Source organism: Sebastes umbrosus, chromosome 10, assembly GCF_015220745.1.
Source record: "Sebastes umbrosus isolate fSebUmb1 chromosome 10, fSebUmb1.pri, whole genome shotgun sequence".
Lineage (NCBI taxonomy): Eukaryota > Metazoa > Chordata > Actinopteri > Perciformes > Sebastidae > Sebastes > Sebastes umbrosus.
Genome location: NC_051278.1, coordinates 26,875,455 through 26,896,922, shown reverse-complemented (window position 1 = coordinate 26,896,922; position 21,468 = coordinate 26,875,455). Strand labels below are relative to the sequence as shown.

Genomic DNA, 21,468 nt, shown 5'->3' with positions numbered 1-21,468 from the left:
GATGCATTCATATGTATTTTTATTCTCATCATAATGGTCCCATTTGTGCTTTGATGTTTGTGGAATATGTGTAATATTTAGCCTATTCAATGAAGGGGGTTTCTATAGTTGCAGGTGTTTGTTTGATCTCGTGTGTATCACATTAATAATTCATGGCAACAAATCCTCATTCAAATACCATCTAAGAATACATTACCTAAGCAGCTGATCGATAGTCCAGTGTTGGTCATGTATGTTTTTTTCTTTCGTTCCTTTTCCCTGATGATGGGCCTTGAGGCTAAATGGTTATGGAAGATGTGTATGAATGTGAAATTTATATATGTTTGGGAAATTTGAATGTTATTAGTGTAACACAAAGAGGATGTTGTATGTAGTATGTATGTGATAAATGTAATGTATTTGATTTCAGACCCCAGGAAGATTAGCTGGTGCCATTGGTATCAGCTAATGGGGATCCTTTTTAAATAAATAAATGGCTGGGCATTTCCTGCCTGCTATTTTTAGAAAGTGGCAGAAAGCAAATAAGACAGGCCTACGTCACAGCTTGTCATGTATATTTAAGGACTCTGATGCACCTCTCTCTCTCCCCTACTCTCTCTCTCTCCTCTCTCTCTCTCTCTCCCTCTCTCTGTCTCTCCTCTCCTCTCCCTCTCTCTCCTCCTCTCTCTCTCTCTGTATCGTACCCATCCTGTCCTCTGCATGGATATGGCCACCCAGCTGCTCCATCCATCCCATCCGCACACCACCACGTGACCCACATCTCCCGTGTCCTTCACTAGTTCACTCAGCATGATGATGGCTGCGGATGCTGCGGATGCTCTCTGCTGCAGCATCCTGCATCATCCGCGTCGCCTCTTCCTCCTCTTCCTCACCGTCACCCTCTCCTCTCTGCCGGCTCCGACCGCCGCGCTGCTCGGCGTCCGGCCGGAGGACACCCAGAGCGGAGAGCTGTCCGTGCAAAGCGGGATGCTGAGGGCGATTGAAGGGACCCGCTTCCTACTGAGGGTTTACTACACCACCGCATCCCCTCCAGCTGCTGCGGAGCATCATCCCGACAACTTGAACGTCAGCGGCAGACCTCCTGACGCAGCTCCGTGGATCGCCTTCATAGAGGAACCAGATGAGGACAGCGGGGACGCGGAGAGGATGCTTCGGTCCAACCCGTGCGAAGAGGAGGACTCCCGGAGCTCAGACATCGAGCTGCTGGGCTCCTTCAGATCCACATCAAGCCACAACTCCGTGTTGGTGGAGCTGCTCGCCAAAGACCTGCGCAGAGGCGAGTTGATCAAGTACTACTCCATGTGCGCCTTCGACGGAGTGAAATGGGAGCACTTCAGCACCAGGGACTTCTGGCTGGCGGTGGTGGAGAGACCTCCAGAGGCGGATGTGTGGCTCCAGACCGGTGTCTCGGTGCTGCTGCTGGCTCTGTCCGCCCTCTGTAGTGGTCTGAACATCAGCATGCTGGCTCTGGACCCGGTGGAGCTGCGGGTCCTGCAGAACAGCGGCACAGAGAAGGAGCAGAAATACGCACGGAACATCGAGTCGGTGCGTAAACATGGCAACTACATCCTCTGCACGGTGGTGCTAGGCAACGTGCTCACTAACACGTGCTTCGTGGTGTGGATGTGCCAGATTCTAGGGATGACTGCTCTCTCCACTGCATCATGCACTTTAGGGATCTTCTTCATTGGGGAGATTTTACCTCACTCCGTTGCGTCCAGGCACAGCCTCGCCATCGCATCCAAGACCCTCTGCGCCACCCGCCTGCTCATGCTGCTGTTCTTCCCCATCGCATACCCGGTCTCCAAGATCCTGGACCTCCTGCTGCACCAGGAGATCAGCAGCTTCTACACCAGGGAGAAGCTGGTGGCCATGCTGCGCGTCACGGATCCCTACCACGACCTGGTGAAAGAGGAGCTCAACATCATCCAGGGAGCCCTGGAGCTGCGGACCAAGACCGTGGAGGACGTGCTGACCCCCTTGTCCGACTGCTACATGTTGACCTCGGACGCCACGCTGGACTTCTGCACCATGTCGGACGTGATGCAGAGCGGTTTCACCCGGATCCCGGTCTACGAGAACGAGAGGTCCAACATCGTGGACATCCTGTTGGTCAAAGACTTGGCCTTCGTGGATCCAGACGACTGCACGCCCTTAAAGACAATCACTCAGTTTTACAAGCATCCCATGCACTGCGTGTTCAGTGACACCAAGCTGGATGTGATGCTGGAGGAATTTAAGAGAGGTAAACTCCACTTTAAAGGTCCCATATTGTGCTCATTTTCAGGTTCATACTTGTATTTTGTGTTTCTACTAGAACATGTTTACATGCTTTAATGTTAAAAAAAAACTTTATATTCCTCATACTGTCTGTCTGAATATACCTGTATTCACCCTCTGTCTGAAACGCTCCGTTTTAGCTCATTTCAACTAACGGAATTGCGTTGCTATAGGCAACAGTTTGGGTCCATGTTTACTTCCTGTCAGCTGATGTCATTCACATACACTGCAACAGGAAATAAACTGGGACACATTTAGAATGCTTACGTTTAAAACCGTGTAATGGTCTAAATATTGTATATTTGTGACATCACAAATGGACAGAAATCCTAACGGCTTGTTTCAAACGCACAGTTTCTGAATACAGGCTGTGTGTATTTCTCCGTATATTGAGCGTTTTGATAGTTTAACAGTATTTATAAAGCACTTAAACCTGCTTTATAATATAAAAGACATGAAAATCTCACATTTTACAATATGGGACCTTTAAAGCACATGAGAGGTCAGGTCTCTGCAGGAGAGATGTGTGTCCTTTATGTTTTGACATGTCTGGAACTTATGAGTATGAGAAGTCAGTGTTGAGTGTGAGGCGCCATATGTACTGTTTTCGAACAGTGTGAGGCTATACCTCCTGCCATCTAGGAGTTAAAATATCTTTTGAAGTGACTGTGCACTTAAAAAGTTTTGAGTGCATAAGTCAATGTATGGCTGCATCAGTCCATTGGCTCACAGTGGGCCTGCCAGTAAAGCCCTTTGATCCCCAGAGCAGTGGGAGCCACATGTGAAATGTGATACAGTGTCACACAGTGAGTCAAGTTCAGCCAGAAGTCAGAGGCTACCAGGGACCAGGATGGGGTTATCTTAAGAATTTATGTAGTAAAAGTCATTTTCCCATGACAACAACACTGTGAACTTCACATGCCCCCACCACCCTGCTTGTTTCCCCCTTTTTATATTATGCCATGTGTATCTGTTATCGGATCTGCACTTTAAATCTTCAGTAGGCAGAAAGTTTTTGGCATCATTGGGCAAAAAATCCATGATAACCTTTCAGCATATTGTAAAAGTGTTCTGAGAGACAGCTAGACTTCTGCACCTCTTCATGGCTCTGTTTTTAGGCTTTAGAAAAATCGAGCCGATGATGGGAGACTTTGGCCAATCACAGGTCATTTCACTGAGAGAGCGTTCCTATTGGCTGTGCGCCTGCTGGTGGGCGGTGCTTGGTACACTACAAGATGTTTCTGAAAACATTTTATGCAAGAAATAGGCATTAAAGTAACAGATTATTGATTCATATTTGATCAGCGCTGCCTAGTTTGACCGTTTGATCGGAGTTCGTGAGTGATTGACAGCTGCTCAGAGACAGCAAGGCTCCAGCTCGGCTCTGATTGTTTTTTGTCGTCCTCCGGTCTGTGAAATCTTGCAGATACCATTAGGAGAACCAGAGGACACAGAGGCACAAGATTTTTTCCAGATTACTTGTCTCATGCACTACTGTCAGGATACAGTTACTGTTATATAAAAAAAACGTTTTTCAATCATATTTTCTCCATTTCTACCCACTGCAGTTTTAATTTAAAGGTCTTATTGATAACATGTAGAAAAGTATTTTCTAGAAAAGAATAATACATCTACAGAGCCTTGAGAAATTAAATTATGGCTTTTCCTGAGAAAAATTATTATGATTGTGAATTAATCATTTAAAAAATATTGGCAGGTCCAAAATGAATGTTTTCTTTATCTCTGTGGAAGATCTCACACGTTTGGTTCCCACTTCTAACAAGGCTTGTGAGCCAATAGTATAATGACGTCGTTATCACGTGGTATCTCGTTAGTGTGGAAAAAAACAGATAAATGGCTGAGAATGACAATAAGTGCCTGGCAACGACTTGTTATAGAGTAAAAGCAATGGAGCAGGGGACGGAGAATGCCACATCTAGTGGCTGAATGTTATCAATGTTATCAATAGCACCTTTAATGTCAAAAAGGCTTTTAATTTAGCAGCCGTTTGACCTCACTGGAATGGCAGTAGAGGCATGAATATCATCTCTATCTCTCTCTGACTCTTTTGTCTGATAAGCATCTTTAAGAGCATTCACAGTATTATACAGCACTCCGTCCCTCACACACTTGCAGTGATAGCATCCGAGCAAAAGTGTGTCACCTCCCCTCGGGGACCCCCTTTCAGTCTCGATGATGATAACATTGAATGTGATTCTGAATCGATGCCCTGCAGTCACCGGCTCAAACTGCTCCCCCGACGGCGTCACAAGGTAAAATGGAGACATATGAGAGGCTACTGGAGCGGCTGTTATGTAAGGATTTCACTGACATTGGCTTATGTTGGGGGGGGGATTAAGATGTAAATCTGTTTCATTGACAAAGGGAGCTCAATAGATGTCAGTCAGAGGCAGCAGTTGTCCAATCAGAATGTGAAAGGGGACACTGTGGGGACTTTGGCAGGGTCATAAATTAGATCTGCCACTTACAGATCAGGAGATCTGCAGCTTAATTTTGTTCGGGATTATGAAGGATAGCTTTGGTCGGACACAAGTGATCCATGGGTCCCTGGGTGTTTCCATATTGTGTGTTATTTATAGATAAGGTTAAGGTCAAAAGGTGAAATCAAGCTTCTCCTTTAGATTGTTAATTGTCAGCCCGCGGTGACTTTGAAGCTCCTTTCACTCTGCAGGTCGTCGCCATCCAAACCTGCAGAGCAACCATGAAAAATTCAGCTCCAACCTTTCCGTTTCCCCTCTCACCTCCTTCCTACTCTGCTCTCACAGATTAAAGGCTCCTGCTGCTCAGGAAGCCTGGCTGGGAGCTGTGGAGACGTCTCACTGAGAAGGGTGATGGGGTCTGTGTTAGAGGAAAGGATGGAAATGTCACCAGTAATGAAAAAAAATGTAAGGGAGGACTGCAAATGTACTGTACAGTGGAAAACACATTCTAAAAAATCTGTTTTTTTTACCTTTAATACAGCAAGTGATGCTCTTTACTTTATGCATTTATGCTTTCATGGCAGGAAAGTTTAATGAGCAACACAAAATCTGATGTAAATTCAGGTCATTTGCTTAATTCAAGGTAGCAACACAATGCTATAAAAACACTCCATTACAAGTAAAAGTACTGCCTTCTAAATGTTACTAGTTTTATCAACAAAATGTACTTGAAATATCAAAATTATGCCTAACGGTTCCTGTCGGTGTTATATTATTATGGTATTCAATCATAATTATTAATGCATTAACATATACTGTAAGTGGTAGGGCTGTGTATTGTCAAGATTCTGGCGATATGATACATATCACGATACAGAGGTAACGATTCAATATATTGCGATACTCTATACAAAGCGATACATTGCGATTTTTTTCAAATCTAATTTTAGGAAAACTGTCATAGTACAAAGACACACCACCATACTGTATGTATACAATCTAAGTAAAAAAGTCACTACAATGAAATGACTACTATGGGGACTAACATCATCACACATGAATACAATTGGGCTCATTGGATCCACAAGAGTCTCAGCTTTACACTGATACCCAATTTATGCAATTCCAAGAACCCCAGTATGCAGAAATATTCAAATACACCATTTTACAATAGACAGAAATAACACTTTTATACTGCATGTAAACAACTGCATGTTTTTTGTCCAAAACTGCATGTGATTATCATAAAGTGGGCATGTCTGTAAAGGGTACCCATAGAACCCATTTACATTCACATATCTTGAGGTCAGAGGTCAAGGGACCCCTCTGAAAATGGCCATGCCAGATTTTCCTCGCCAAAATTTTGCGTTATTTAAACCCCTTCGCGACATGAAAGTATGACATGGTTGATACCAATGGATTCCTTAGGTTTTTTTAGAGGTTAGTTAAAAATCGATCCAGCATTTTGGAGAATCGACACAGTATCGCAAAACATAATACCACGATACTCATGTGTATTGATATTTTCCCACACCCCTAATAAGTGGCACGTTAATTTTGGGTGTTGGAGCTCATTTTAACTGCTTCATACACTGTTGGATAGCTTAATCAATAACAATATGCTTCATATTTTATAAGCTGATCATGCGTTTTGTATGTAAAATCTTAATCTGAACAGTAACTATGGGAGTTAAACACATGTATTGGAGTAAAAACTGCAATATTTCTCCCTGAAATGTAGTGGAATAGACGTATAAATTAGTACAAGTAATTAAAAATTTGACTTAAGTGCAGTCTTTGAGAAAATGTATTTAGTTTTTTTCCACCACTCTGTACAAATCTGCTAAAGAAACCATTTAATACACTAAACAAAACACAAAATAATGCAAACTTTTAGTGAACACACAACAAATCATAGAAGGCAGCCATTATGGTTTTTATAAGCTAAATGTGTGCATAAGTTGTTGTGTGTAAAGCTGCAGAAATATAAACAATGCATAATTTCCTTATATGGCATTGTAAGGCTGTAATGTTTGCAGAAAAGACAGACAGCAAATACACACAAAATGCACAATCAGAATGCAAACATATTATGCATTATGATCTGAAACAACGCGTAGACTGGAGGAGCCTGGGAAACTAGCGGAGCAGAAACATTTGCAAAAGGGGACATCCGTGGTAGACCCAGTTTCGCCCCGGGCATGTTTGTCTGGTGAGTGTGTTTGTGTGTGTGTGTGTGTGTCGTTGTGCAAGGGTATTATGTAACATATGAATGATGTAATGCGGTGCCCGGGCACATCAGCAGCTGATGGCAAATCCACCTCTCTGACTCACCTGAGCTCTTCAGACAAGCTGACCTGAGCGCAGAGTGCAACCACGTTATCTCGGCTGATCTCAGTTTGAGTTTCATGTTTAGAGACGGCTGCCCGTCAGTCAGTCAATCAGGATTTTTTTGTTTGTCTTGTCGCCGTGGATTAAAGCATTTGATCCATTTTATCCCCTGGCAGTGATCCCCTAAATCGGCCCATCTCATATGAGCCACTGATTTTGTTCGAAGTAAGGTCGGAGACGGTTGAAATCTGTGTGCAAGTGACGTCGTAAATGTGGTTAGGTAACCTCTTTGACGTCAGAAGAGCCATGACAGTGACGTACAGTGTATTAAATACATCTGTGTTTTTGGTGAGTTGAAAATGAGAAAACTCTATATGCAACGACTAAAAGTGTGTTTGTTAACGTGTTCATGGTGGTTTGTTCTCCTCTCCTGGTGATGTTCGACCGTGGTTTAACTTCTTGTCACATTTGCTTTATCGACTCGCTCCGGAGATGCTGCTGGCGAGCTGCGTCATAGTATCTGCCAGGCTTGTCATGTTCAGCCTAACTCTTACTGAGAGGGAGTGCTGGGTCTGCTCATGGATGTGTAAAGTGTGTACGTGTGTGTACACAGAGGTGGCAGCAGCATGGGCAGTTTGGTCAGCAGATGCAGGCATCCCCCAGACTGATTGTGTAATCTCAGTGTTTACGTAAGGATCCCAAGTCTTCCAAACTGTCAAAGTGTCTCCAGACTAATCCCCCAGTGTCCACTTGCTTCTCGTCTGAGTCACACACACACACACAGGAGGGCAGTCCTGACATTGGCATAATTTCACATTCAAGCTCTAAGACAGATCTCTCCTGTGTTTACGGCCTCTCGGCTCCAGTTGGTGCATTAATGCTGATTTTCATCTCGGCTGCACAGATCCAGTTGGAGGCTGTTGACTCGTGTTATTTTTATCCAGTGACGTTGCCTCTCAACCCCACCGCATGGGCAGTTTTTAGCATATGAACTCACATGGTGAAAACATTTGAACTCACCCTTTTCTTTCTCTCCTGATGATTGCAGGTAAGTCCCACCTGGCCGTGGTGCAGAGGGTGAATAGCGAAGGCGAGGGAGACCCCTTCTACGAAGTGATGGGCATCGTTACCCTGGAAGACGTCATAGAGGAGATCATCCATTCTGAGATTGTGGATGAGACAGACCTGTATAGTACGTACAGTATGATGATACATAAACACACTGATTATGAAACTTTTCAAAGTCACTGTTGCATTAGCTGTGAATCAATTTTATTATATTTCCAGCTCCACACTCTGAATAGATTTTCTCACAGCAGCTGACAGAGTTTGTTCAGCTCTGTGGTCCACAACGTTGCAGGAAAATGCTCAACTCAACAACAAACGCAGTCATTTTTAGGGCGTTACAAGTACAGTCGCATTTTAGCATTGATAGTAGGGCTGTCAATCAATTAAAATACTTAATCTCGATTAATCACGATTGTCCATAGTTAATCGCAATTAATCGCACATTTTTTATCTCTTCAAAATGTACCTTAAAGGGAGATTTGTCAAGTATTTAATACTCTTATCAACATGGGAGTGGATAAATATGCTTTCTTTATGCAAATGTATGTATATATTTATTATTGGAAATCAATTACCAACACAAAACAATGACAAATATTGTTCAGAAACCCTCACAGGTACTACATTTAGCATAACAAATATGCTCAAATCATAACATGGCAAACTCAAGGCAACAACAGCTGTCAGTGTGTCAGTTTGCTGACTTGACTATGACTTGCCCCTAACTGCATGTGATTATCATAAAGTGGGCATGTCTGTAAAGGGGAGACTCCTGGGTACCCATACAACCCATTTTCATTCACATATCGTGAGGTCAGAGGTCAAGGGACCCCTTTGAAATTGGCCATAACAGTTTTTCCTCACCAAAGTTTAGTATAACTTTGAAGCGTTATTTAGCATCCTTTGCGACAAGCTAGTATGACATGGTGGATTCCTTAGGTTTTTCTAGTTTGATTTGATGCCAGTACCTTCACTCTAGCTTTAAAACTGAGCCTGTAAATACATTCCATACTACAACCTAAAAATCGCAAGTTGCGTTAATGCATGAAAAAACATTGGTGGCGTTAAAACGATGCGTTAACGTGTTATTATCGCGTTAACTTTGACAGCCCTAATTAATAGTATTTCTTTTCCACCATCTCCTCTTCTGCTTTCTCATTAAACTATTGATCCCACGCTCTCTCCCCTGTTGCTCCTGGCTGATGCATAATTAAATAATGGGAATAAATGGCCCAGTCTCACAGATAATCACCATAATCTGCTCATCTTTAATTGGCTGGAAAGGCTCTCCACAGAAAGGAAGTCAAATGTCAAACTCCCTTCATTTCATATCTAATCTGCTTTCATTTCACTCACTGAATTTTTACCATTTGCAAATTGGGAAAACAACTTCCACAAAAAACTCACATAAGCCATGAACATTAAATTTTGACATCTGCTACAATTTTAATTACATGCAGAGTGTGTGAGGCAGTCGTTGGTGCACTTGCGTGGGTGTTCATAAACTCTGTGTTTTTTGTGTGTGTCTGTATGTGCATAATTATGTGAGTGTGTGTGTGTGTGTGTGTGTATATAGCACAGGGGAGCTAATCTCTCCAGACTTTGCACTTCAGGCATTTTATAGCACCAGCTGTTCCTGCTGCGGCTCCGATGTATTTAATGGGATGTAATGCATTTAATGCTCCTCGCATCTGCAGAGGATAAGTCCATTTATCAATCAGAGGTGGATAATCTCAATTTATCGGCAGCTGTAGATAAACTTACTAATTAATATACATCTGTAGTGTTTGTTATCATGCAGCAAATAAAGCTGCATCAACTAATGAGGTCAGTTGTACCTAAAAGTAACTTCTAATTCCGTGTAATGCCAACAAGAATATTGTACTTATGTGGTGTATCTGGTAGAGCTTAATTAATCGATTCATCTTTTAGTTGTCAACTATTAAATTAATCGCCAACTATTTTGAAAATCAATTAATCGGTTTGAGTCATTTTTTAAGAAAAAAAACAAACAAAATTCTCTGATTGATTTACTCCTCTGTGACTGAATATGTTTAAGTCGTGGACAAAACAAGACACTTGAGGATGTCATCTTGGGATGTGGGAAACATTGATCGACATTTTAAACCATCTTTTATAGACCAAATAACTAATCGATTAATCAAGAAATTAATCGACAGATTAATCGACAATGAAAATAAGCGTTAGTTGCAGCCCAAGTATCTAGCAACACAAACTTACTCAGTGAAAGAGTAATACCTTTCCCACCCTCTGCTATCATCAGAGCATATATAAAATGTGAAGTCTTTATATGATTTGCAATCTGTGTGTGTTCACAGCTGATAATCGGAACAAAAGGCGAGTGTCCAACCACGAGAGGAAACAGCAGGATTTCTCCATCTTCAAACTGGCAGAGAATGAGCTGAAGGTGAAGATCTCGCCCCAGCTGCTGCTCGCAACGCACCGCTTCTTGGCAACAGGTAGCATTGCGTGTGTGCATGTGCGCATGTACTGTATGTGTGGGTGCACACAGTGGATTGTAGGGGAGTAACGATACATCAATCTGGATCGATATATTGATTCAATGATCAACGATCCAATATATCAATGCAAAGTGAAAATATCGATACATATCCTCATTAAGATGTGCCTTTATTTTGAAATTCCTACTTTATATTAAAACTGCAGTGGGTAGAAATGGAGCAAATATGATTAAAAAAAGTTATTTTTAAAAAACGGTCACTATATCCTGACAGTAGTGCATGAGACAGGTAATCTGAAAAAAATCATGTGCCTCTGCGTCCTCCGGTGCTCCTAATGTCATCTGCAAGATTTCACAGACCGGAGGAAAACAACCAATCAGAGCCGAGCTGGAGCCTGTCGTCTCTGAGCAGCTGTCAATCACTCGCAAACTCCGATCAAACGGTCAAACTAGGCAGCGCTGATCAAATATGAATCAATATTCTGTTACTGTAATGACTATTTCTCGGCTCAAGTGTTTTCAGAATCATCTTGTAGTGTACTGTTTAGCTGTAAAATGAGAAAGTTTGTGACCCGGCAGCCATGTTGAGATCAGTTGAGGAAATACCAAGCATCGCCCACCAGCCGCAGCACACGTTCTCATCATTACAGTAACAGAATATTGATTCATATTTGATCAGCGCTGCCTCCGTTGAATGAACAGCCAATAGGAACGCTCTCTCTCTCTGAAATTACCTGTGATTGGCCAAAGTCTCCCATCACGGCTAGATCTAAAGCCTGAAAACAGAGTCATGAGGAGGTGCAGAAGTCTTGTTTTCTCTCAGAACATTTGAATTACAATATGCTGAAAGGTTATTATGGAATTTTTTCCCAATGATGCCAAAAACATTCTGCCTACCCTCGCTTTAATTTTTGTTTTTTATTAAAAAGAATATATTGGTTTTCATTTAAAAGTCTGTAGGTGCTCAGTAATAAAATTGTCAAATCATATTTTAGTGGCTTTTTGTGAGTTAATACAAATGTAACTGATTGTGTTAAAAAGACATATGTCTCATATCGATCGCAGGCCCCTGAATCGAATCAAATCGAAATCATATCGTGGCAGACTTTGTGATATCAGCAAATATCGTATCATTGTCCAAAGAATCAATATAATAAGTATCGTATCGTGATGAAACTCGTGATTTAAACCCCTGGTGGATTGCAGGATAAAACTAGGACAAGGACGTGGGGCAGAGAACATGGTGTTCTTTCTTTGACTTTTGTTTTGGTGTGCTCGTGTGTGTGTCTTTATGCATCTATCTCGTAGAGGTGGAGCCTTTTAGGCCGTGTCACCTGTCGGAGAAGATCCTGCTGCGTCTCATCAAACATCCCAGCATTGTGCAGGATCTCAAGTTCAACCCCAAGAACAAACACGCTCCTCAACACTACCTCTTCCAGAGAAACAAACCAGTGGACTACTTTGTCCTCGTTCTGCAGGTAAATCACAAACTAAACTACTAATGACACAAGTTTCAGATGAATATTATGAAGCAAAAATCACTCCTGTGCTTGCAGTTGTTATAATTACAGTGTTTTGCTGCATATTTCCTGTGTGGGAGGCTCCATTAGATGAGTAATCAATGCAGTGTGAATGTCGCACCGTGAGCACGGAGCTAATGCATGTAAATGGCTGTGGTGACGTTGCAGGGACGGGTGGAGGTGGAGATAGGAAAGGAGGCTCTTCGCTTTGAAAATGGAGCGTTTTCCTATTATGGCATGCCAGCGCTCATCACGCCCCTGCCTATTGGTAAGTAAGTGCACACATGAAGCAATGTAGATCAATATCACAATGAGGGTGATGGTGATGATGGACAGTTCAGCAATAATAATCATGAAATCAATGCAGTGCCGGCGGTGACAGACGTGTTTTTTTGCGGTCTAAATCCCACCCAACGTCTGTATAGCGTCAGCCTGCAGAGCAGCAGCAGCCGTGGGAAGTAAGTAATTAAAAGAAGTGATTTCAGAGAATTTCCCAGTGGAAGGACATGACCTGCATAGGATTATATGAAATCCAGCTAAGACTGCAGAGCAAGCAGAAAGCTGGTCTCTCACTCTGTCTCTCTCTCTCTCTCTCTCTCTCTCTCTCTCTCTCTCTCTCTGTTTCTTGTGGTGGTTGTTTGCACATTTTGCATGTGTGATGTTCAGGGTGAGCTTAAAGCAATTTGGAAGACCCCATTCAATATTTGAAAATCCCTTCTTAGGACATTACAGAATCCAGCGTTTTCTCTTAAGCAGCTGCAGAAGTATCACATCCCCAGAGAGCTCTTTTTTTAACTTGCTCTCTGTCTGAGTCATTGCTCTCCAACAGCATTTCTTACCGCTCAGCTGGGCAGTGCTCAACTCAAAACCATGCAGAATATAGGTAAATGCAAACACGCACACAAAGTACTCTATGTCTAACATCCAGTGTTGGGAGTACTGAACTATAAGTAATTAAACGAGTAGTTTAACTGTATTTTACAGTAGCTTGCTGGTAGGTCTACTACAGTCATATTTGTATAGTGATTCAAGTAGTTAAATTACTTTTCTGCCATTTGTTGTGTAGTTAACTAGTGAAACTAACAACAATTTTGGGCCATAAAAGGAAAGGATTAATGTTTTTTTTTTTTTTAATTTTACCATTGTTTCTCTACTGTAATTGAACCCCTTTGACCAGCCCGGCCTCCTTTTTCTTTCAGTGCATTCGCCTAGGTCTGTCCCAAATACCATTTTTTGGGCTTCGAAGCTTCGGTGAGAAATATTCAAAGGTATTCGAAGCTTCGCGGCTCAGCAGGCTGACATGTCCTTCTGTCTGTCTGTCTGTCTCCATGTCCCCCGTTTCAGTACCCGGGTCTGCGCCGCTGCCGCACTACTGCACACACACGCACCTCTACGCACAACAAACAGTGATATCCGTCTGAGAATAACTAATAATAATTAATGTTGAATATGAATAAAGAATAATGTTGTGGGATTATTCCTTATTTAATGGGCTATTTGGGGATTTATACATTATTATTACATAGTTAACTACTAAAAAATAAAAACTAAGCATTCGAATAATGATTTGGAGGTCGACTACCATGACAACGGTGGAAGCTGTTAGCTTCGAAGCATTTGGGTCAGCCCTACATTTGTCAGATAGCCACCACACACTTGACCTTTCACCTTTGTGTAGTGCCTGCATGAATAAAAGGGCAGGCGTTGCTCAGTGCTCACACAGCAACAACATCTTCATCTTCAGCATGTTGAAGACTTTTAGTTGTTAAGATTAAGACTAAAAAGGTGCAAATTCAATATTTTTTTAGAAGGGTATTTTATTTTTGGGTTTATTTATGACCAGTGAACGAGTGGGTACTGTTGGAAATAAACTCTATTGAGTGGCATTTTTAGCTGGCATGTGACTTTTTTTGTATTATATTTTCTTATAATTTCATATCACATGGACATGAACATTGTCAATTTTCTATTTTCTTTTTTACAAAGTAGTTTGTAAACAACTTTTTCTAAGCAGTTTTAGTTTACCAAACTCGATTTCTCCCCAGGGCAGCTTTGCTGGTTCAACTTCTTCCAGTGTGAAGTAATTGGTAGCTTGTAAAGTTATGCTTTCAAGGCAGCTTCCACAACACTAACACCATCAATCATCTTTTAAAAGTATGTGCATAGGAGAGCCACCAAAATATCCCCTACTCTTTAATAGATTTAATTAAAATAAGTAAAACATAAACACATCTCTAAAAGTATGGCACCATACAGAATATATAATATAAGAATATATTTCCCAGGGATAGTTTACTGTGTGAGGTGTGGGTCTGTCAAGGAACTGTATGACTTTCTTTCCAAAATAAAAGGGGAAAGTAGTGTCGACTTCAGCTGCCTAGGGTGACTAGTAGTAGTGGTGGCTGACACTGTATAAACTATGTAACAACACATTTATCAGTGGTTTTAACAGTTTTGGAAACATGTTCATGCTCCTGCTCATTTTCTAAATAAAAAATACTTTCTGATTCTGAGAACACACGCACAGTAAAGTCTACAGTTACAATTCAAGTCTGTCAAAAATAATGAAGCATGATACACAAGAGAAGTGTTGTGAGACTCAGAAATACAATAAGACTCTTTTCATTGATTACAAAGAGAGCGCTGCAGTGTCTGTAACTATTAGGGCTGCAGGATTTTCAAAAAATATCTAATTGCAATTATTTTGACTGATATTGCGATTTGCGATATGATTTGCGATATTCGAGAGAATGATCATTTTTACATCATTATTCTTATTTTCATTGAAAAATACATTAAAATGATTATGATGTGATTTTTGTGGGGATCTGTACCAAACAAAGTCTTAAGTTTTCTTAAGTCTGTAGAATATGATGTGTAGTCCAGGACATCTCTGTAGTTCCACAATATTTAATTTAAAATGGTATTGTGACACACATTTCACGATTTCTTCCTCATCCTGCGATTTGAAAATTGCAGTAGGCCATTTCGATAACATTTCGATTCATTGTGCAGCCTTAGTACTGTAGTCAAAGTCCATAGTCCAAGTACAAATGAATTGGCATTAGTGCACACGTGTGCTAAACATAAAAACTGCAAAAATATCAGTATTTTGATCGTTTTGGGCGCGTTAACTCTTTTCGTACTATCTGACTGTTTTTGACCCAATAGCGATGATATACGTATGCACAACTAAAAGTATGTTTTCCTCTTCCTGTTCTGTTCAGGTCCGAGGTATAGTTCCCGGGGCAGCGGTCTGAACCAATCAGATTCCTTACTGAGTGGAGGCAGCGTGGGTCAGCTCACTACAGGAGGAGGGGTCTACTTGCCAGACTACTCGGTCCGTCAGCTCACAGACCTGCAGATCATCAAGGTTACTGACATGAACGCCTGCACAGACACAACGCAGAAACGCATGAAATTATTATTATAAAATCAGTTTAATTTATCATTTCCTGCACATTAAACGAGCACAAGCCAGCAACTGCTCTTTTAAACTCCCTCCATTTAATGTTCCCGAAAATGAAAACTCTTCCTCTGCTGCAGCGTTTGCCTTTGATATGTCATAATCCCTGATTCTGACTGAACACAGACATCCTGTCTCTCTCTCGCTCTCCCCTCCAGACACACCCTCTTTCCTTTAATCACTGGCTATAATTGAGCTCCATTTCAACCATGAATATTTTAGCCTTTAAATGATGGATGTGCCCTTTCGCTTCACCTCTTGTCCCAAATGCAGTCCATGTTTCCTCCTGTCCACGTGCACTGGAGTTAGATGCATGCACACACACACAGATGTAAAACTAGCTCTCCGTGTCCCCACAGATCACCAAGAACCACTACCAGAACGCCCTGACGGCCACCAGGATGGACAGCTCCCCTCAGACACCAGACCCGATGGATTGTGATGCTAAAGGGAGGCCCGCGGTCCCAGAGGTCCGCTCACACAGCATCGCCCTCCCACTCACACACACACACACTAGACTGGGGCTGGCTCGCCTTGCTCATCTCCATCCCCACGGTGGCCTTCGCAACACCTCCCAGCTCAACGAGAGGAACCGGATCGTTCGTAAGTGTGGATGCTTTGACACAATATGTTGACTGTACAAAGTGTATCGACATCATTATGGTGACTGGTATAGAATAATGCATCAATTAATCAATTAGTCCATCGAAAATTAATCTACTACAAGTTTAATAATCAGTCAGGTGTTTAAGTGAAATATATTCTTTAAGGGGAAACACTACAGGTGAATAGGGTAAAAAAAAAATAACCAATAGATACCACCATGAAACTTCCCCAGTTGATTACTTACATTAAGAAAATTATATTTTGTATTACATGTTTTCTGAAATTTTATGTTTAAATATGCAAATGAGGCAATCTCTTATTAAATATGTGCTAATTTGCACACATTTCATGAACAGAAATCTGAACATTTGATAAAGCCATGTTCAAAATTCTTGTTTCATTTTGTTGACATATAAGAGTCAAAGGTTTTTACAGAGGGAATTTTGGACATCCCTTTTTATCAATCCATAAATCAGAAAATACTGTCAACAACTATTAAAAAAAAAAAATGTCGTCATGTTTTAGGGATAACATTTTATATAAATCAGGCCATACCCTATTCACTACAGGACAATTTAACTAATAGATCTCACCATGAAACTTCCCCAGTTTATTACTTACATTAAGTAAAATTATTTTTTGTTTTCTGAAATGTTATGTTTAAATATGCAAATGAGGCATTACCTAATGCCAACTTTTGGTGAATTTGGAGATATCTACAGACAGAAATAGACAAAGTGTACTAAAATAAACACCTAAATGTGTATTATGGAGGTATTCTTTCCAGTAGTCTGAAAGAAAACATGTTATGGAAGCAAAATGGCCCAAAATCTCAAAATTGACCAGTGCATGAAAAAAAATGTTTTTGCCTGTGGTGTCTCGCCTTAAACTGGCTTTCTTAGTTACTGATAAAAATGGAGGTTTAATAGGTTTGACCGGTGTATATCTCTGAAGAGACACTAACTCTGAAATGATTTCCTCTGTGTTTTGAGGTCTGAATGCTGTTTCAGAGGTTGTTTGGCGCAATAATAAAATTCGGAAGGAAACATTTTCTAACATTTTGGTCAATCTAACATGAAGGTTGACACAAAATATCAGCTATCAACAGCCTCAATCCACACATAGAACCATTAGCATCAACCTTCCCATGTCCTTCAGATGTCACCGTGTGGGATGAAACCTTTTTTAGTACCTGACATCACCCTTTCCTCCTTTCCCCCGCTCACTGCCAGGATTTTACTTTAGCCTCTACGTTAAGAGTAACACACAAAAGCCCTGAAATGTAAATGAAGATCTAGCTCCATGAGGCTGAATATGAATTTCATGATTCATCAGAGTAGCAAGGGCTTCTTTTGTAGAGGAAGAAAGAGGAGGTTCAAAGGATCAAACACACTGATTGGAGCGCTCTGTGGGCTAAGAGCCAGTCTGACACGAGCAACACATGATTAATGGAACTATGATAATGTCCAAATAGCATGTTTAATCATTTTCTTTATATTCATAATATCAGTAACGAATGAATCCTATAAATTAAACACCCATAGTGACTCACTCACAAAACTGGTGCATCAACCAATCTGTACTGGTTTCAAGGCTTAAAGGATTTCCCACATACCATCTGTCTTACGCTGTGTTCAACACGCCACCCAGTTTGTGTTTGTTCACGTTAGTGACATTAAGAAAGAAAAATCACAGGACAGATGGTTCTGTTGGTTGTCAATAAAAGAGTAGAATCCAGTTATAGCCTATACCTACTGCCAGGTTTTATGTTCAATCACAACACCAGTTAATCTCCTGCACTGGTTGTAGCTCATCTTTAGTTGGAATTTAAACTTCATACTTTTAACCTCTAAAAACCCCACTGACTGATGAATAGAAAGTTCTCTACCTCCCTCTACAGGCAGAGCTACAAACCAGCTGCTGTCATGTAGCTATTTAAGGCTGATTGGTCTAATTCTGTCTTCACAGGCAGTAAATCTGATGGGCAGAGGAGTCCAAACGACACCGTGTTCCTCCGCATGGATGAGATTCCCTACATCCACGAGGACCGGCCGGAAATCTATGGAGAGAATGGTGAGTGAGTGCTGCTACAGAAAACAGGCTCATGAATCCTAGATTCTTGTCTCAGATAAAACTCAGTGACTTTTAGTTTGTTCCTCTGCAAACGTGCATAATGTCCACAAAGTTTCATTGTTTCCCCTATGTTTCATGAGACTTAAATGATACATACTTAAGATACTACATTGACTGTAGAGCTGCTACGATTAGTTGATTAACCAACTATTTTGATAATCGATTAATCGTTAAAGTAACTTTCATTTAAAAAAATGGCAGAAAATGCTGTTTTCAGCCTCTCAAATATGGAGATTACCTGCTTTTCTCTGTTTTATATCATATTAAAGTGAATATGTTTTTGGTTTTGGACTGACAAAACAAGACATTTGAAGACATCACCTTGGACTTTGACACACTGGGATGGACAATTTTTCACTATTTTCTGACATTTTACAGATCAAACGATTAATTGAGAAAATAATCGGCAGATTAATCGATAAGAAGAAATAATCGTTAGTTGCAGCCCTTATTGACTGACATGGTTAAAAGAAGTTGTATAGACAATCGGTTTCAATTGCTTGTCTAAATTTCAAAATATATATTAAAAAAATTGGTGGTAAAGAAGAGTAAACGAACATGTAGGTGCTCAGTGTTTTCCTTTGAAAGGTTTCAGGCAATGCAATTAAATTACATCAAATAATTATGAAACATTTGAAAGAAGAAATAACACATTCTTCCTCATACAAAAGGGTTAAGGTCCTGTATTATTCACACCATTTCTTTTGGTTTTTCATTCCATGTCGCTCTGTGACTGTAAATGAATGTATATTTTTATTGAATGTGTGATTACCTTGGTGAACAGATGTAGATGTGTTATGAGATGCCAACACAATATTTCAGTTACTTCATTTTTCATCTACAATGTCTCCTCCATAATGACTGTAAAAGGGAGAAAAAGGTAAACCAATCAAATTTTGGTCACAAGAAAATAATTATTAAACATTTGAAATAAATAAACAGAATGAATGATGAATAAAACAAATGAACAGTTAAATCCACATGCAATAAACCACACCCTTTCTCAATTCAATACACTCAAGAATTGTGCTGCTACAGCTTTACTTATTAGTTTATGCTGGCTAATATTATAATATCATATAGACTTTAGATACATAATGCTGTGTAACGCATGTTACTGAGTCACATTGCTGAGTTTATGACTCTTCTCTACTTTTTCTACTGTTACGCTACATTTTAGTGTCATATTTCAATGGTTTTATTACAAAAGTAGGTAAACACATCGTTCCTCATCAGAAGATATGGTTGTTGTTTCCTTCTTGTAATCCCATTCTATTCAGTTTTCCTATTAATTATCTCTTTAAAGCAACTGATTTTATCTTGTAGGCTGAATGCAGTACATATCACTGGTGTGAGGTCTTGAGGTTATTTCACTCCGTCTACTCCGCCCTCTGTCTCACTCTCTTAAACTTTTGCCTTCAGACGTGCCTACAGAGTCTCAGCCCTCCGCCTCTCCCTTCATCAGCACTCTGTCTCTGTCCAGCTCCGAGGAGAACATCGGGAAGAAGCTGTTGCGTAAACTGAGTGAGTGAGCCATTTGTCATGAACAATGATGCAACAGCACACACCCACACAACTCTAAACACACACACACCGTCAGATGTTGCCCAAACTTTCTCTGTTAGACAAAGGAAACAGAGCAGGGTGTATCTTAGCAACAGGTGATGTGTCGTGTCCCTCGCTGCAACCTACTCCTTTTCACCAGAGCGCATTCTCCAGATGCAACTGTTGGCGCAGATATGTTATATGACTCATTTACTTTAATTTACCCGTGCTGCTTAGTGCGGCTGATGTTATTTCAGTTAAATGTGAGATAGTTTAAAAACAGTCACAGTGAAGCGAATGTACAGATGAGAAACTGATGATGCAGCTGCAGTTTAAGGCAGGTGTTTCATGACCTGAATTTCTCCTCCGTTTCTAGGTAACAAGAGGAGGAAAAAGTCTCGGGATGGAGAACAGAGTTTGGAGGAAGGTTCAGAGCAACCGCCAGTGACGAGCTAGCACACTGAGGAAGAGGGATGAATCTTCTTCCTCTTCATCACCCACTGGTTTTCCTTACTAAACAACCGCCCCCCTCATTAGACTCCCTCCATGCTCCGACACAACTCTCACAGGAGACTGAGCCATCTTGTGTGATGTAGCCACCAGTAACACTCAGGTCCCCACTGGTCCCACCTCTGCCTGACTTCACATCTTGCTGATTATAAGAGGGACAAAAAAAAAACTTGATTGGACAAATCTAAAACAACATAGTATTGGATTTATCCAGCCTTATACACTGGACTGTGTGGAGGTTTTCATCACTCTCTTTGTAGTAAATGTAACCTTTTTATGATAGTTTTATCCATATTGTTAATCATCTCATTTAAGCCATCTGGACTCTACAAGATCTCTCAATATGGAGCCCAACAAGGTCATATCTGAGCCAGCTTTGACCTTTTACTTGATCAAACAATGAATATACAAGAGTTTTTATTATTTATTTGTTATTACAAGGCAGTTCCCACCTACTGAACATGTTGTTTTGCACAGGGAACTGTCCTAATGTTGCCATGAGGGTGACACCTACTGTACTGCCAACGGTACCAGACACACTAGCCATCGGCCGAGAAGAAAAAGCCACAAGACAAGAGCACAATTTTTACGCCAGATTATAAGAACACAATTATATAAAAAGCCATAAATGAATTCTCAGCTTTGTATACACTGACCTCTCAGCAATTTCAGAGGGGTATGCGCAATTTAAAAAAATACCCGTGCTTGAAATAACACAATTTCTTACCTGATTTTTATACGGAAGTGTCGGAATTACCAAAAGTAATTTGAAGATAGCAATATAAGTCATCTTACATCCTGTTAATGGCTACCACACACACACATGCACACATTCAGTAAATGTATCCTTCCCACATAAATGCATGTGTCCTACATACAGTCTGTCTCCCTTCTCACCGTGTATGTAGCTGTACGGACACTATTTTAGTGTTTCTATCAGACAAACACCCTCATTTATCCACCTTTTCGCTTGTTGTGTTACCACCTCAGAAAAAAATCATTAGCGTATTGTTTGATTGCATTCAGTAGAACGCGTAGTGGCGATCAACTTTTCTATGTACAGTTCATCTCACTAAAGCTGCATAC

General features: G+C 40.8%; 1 protein-coding gene across 1 annotated transcript; it reads left to right on the top strand.

Annotated features, from left to right (window-relative positions):
- The first annotated feature begins 275 nt into the window (after positions 1-275).
- On the top strand, positions 276-20,565 carry LOC119495903 (metal transporter CNNM1). Its single transcript, XM_037782814.1, has 10 exons — positions 276-2,245; positions 8,101-8,244; positions 10,460-10,600; positions 11,911-12,080; positions 12,291-12,390; positions 15,350-15,495; positions 15,948-16,191; positions 18,163-18,267; positions 19,750-19,851; positions 20,249-20,565. The coding sequence occupies exons 1-10, from the start codon at positions 790-792 to the stop codon at positions 20,326-20,328; spliced, it is 2,688 nt and encodes an 895-aa protein (XP_037638742.1). The 5' UTR covers positions 276-789; the 3' UTR covers positions 20,329-20,565.
- The last annotated feature ends 903 nt before the right edge of the window (positions 20,566-21,468 follow it).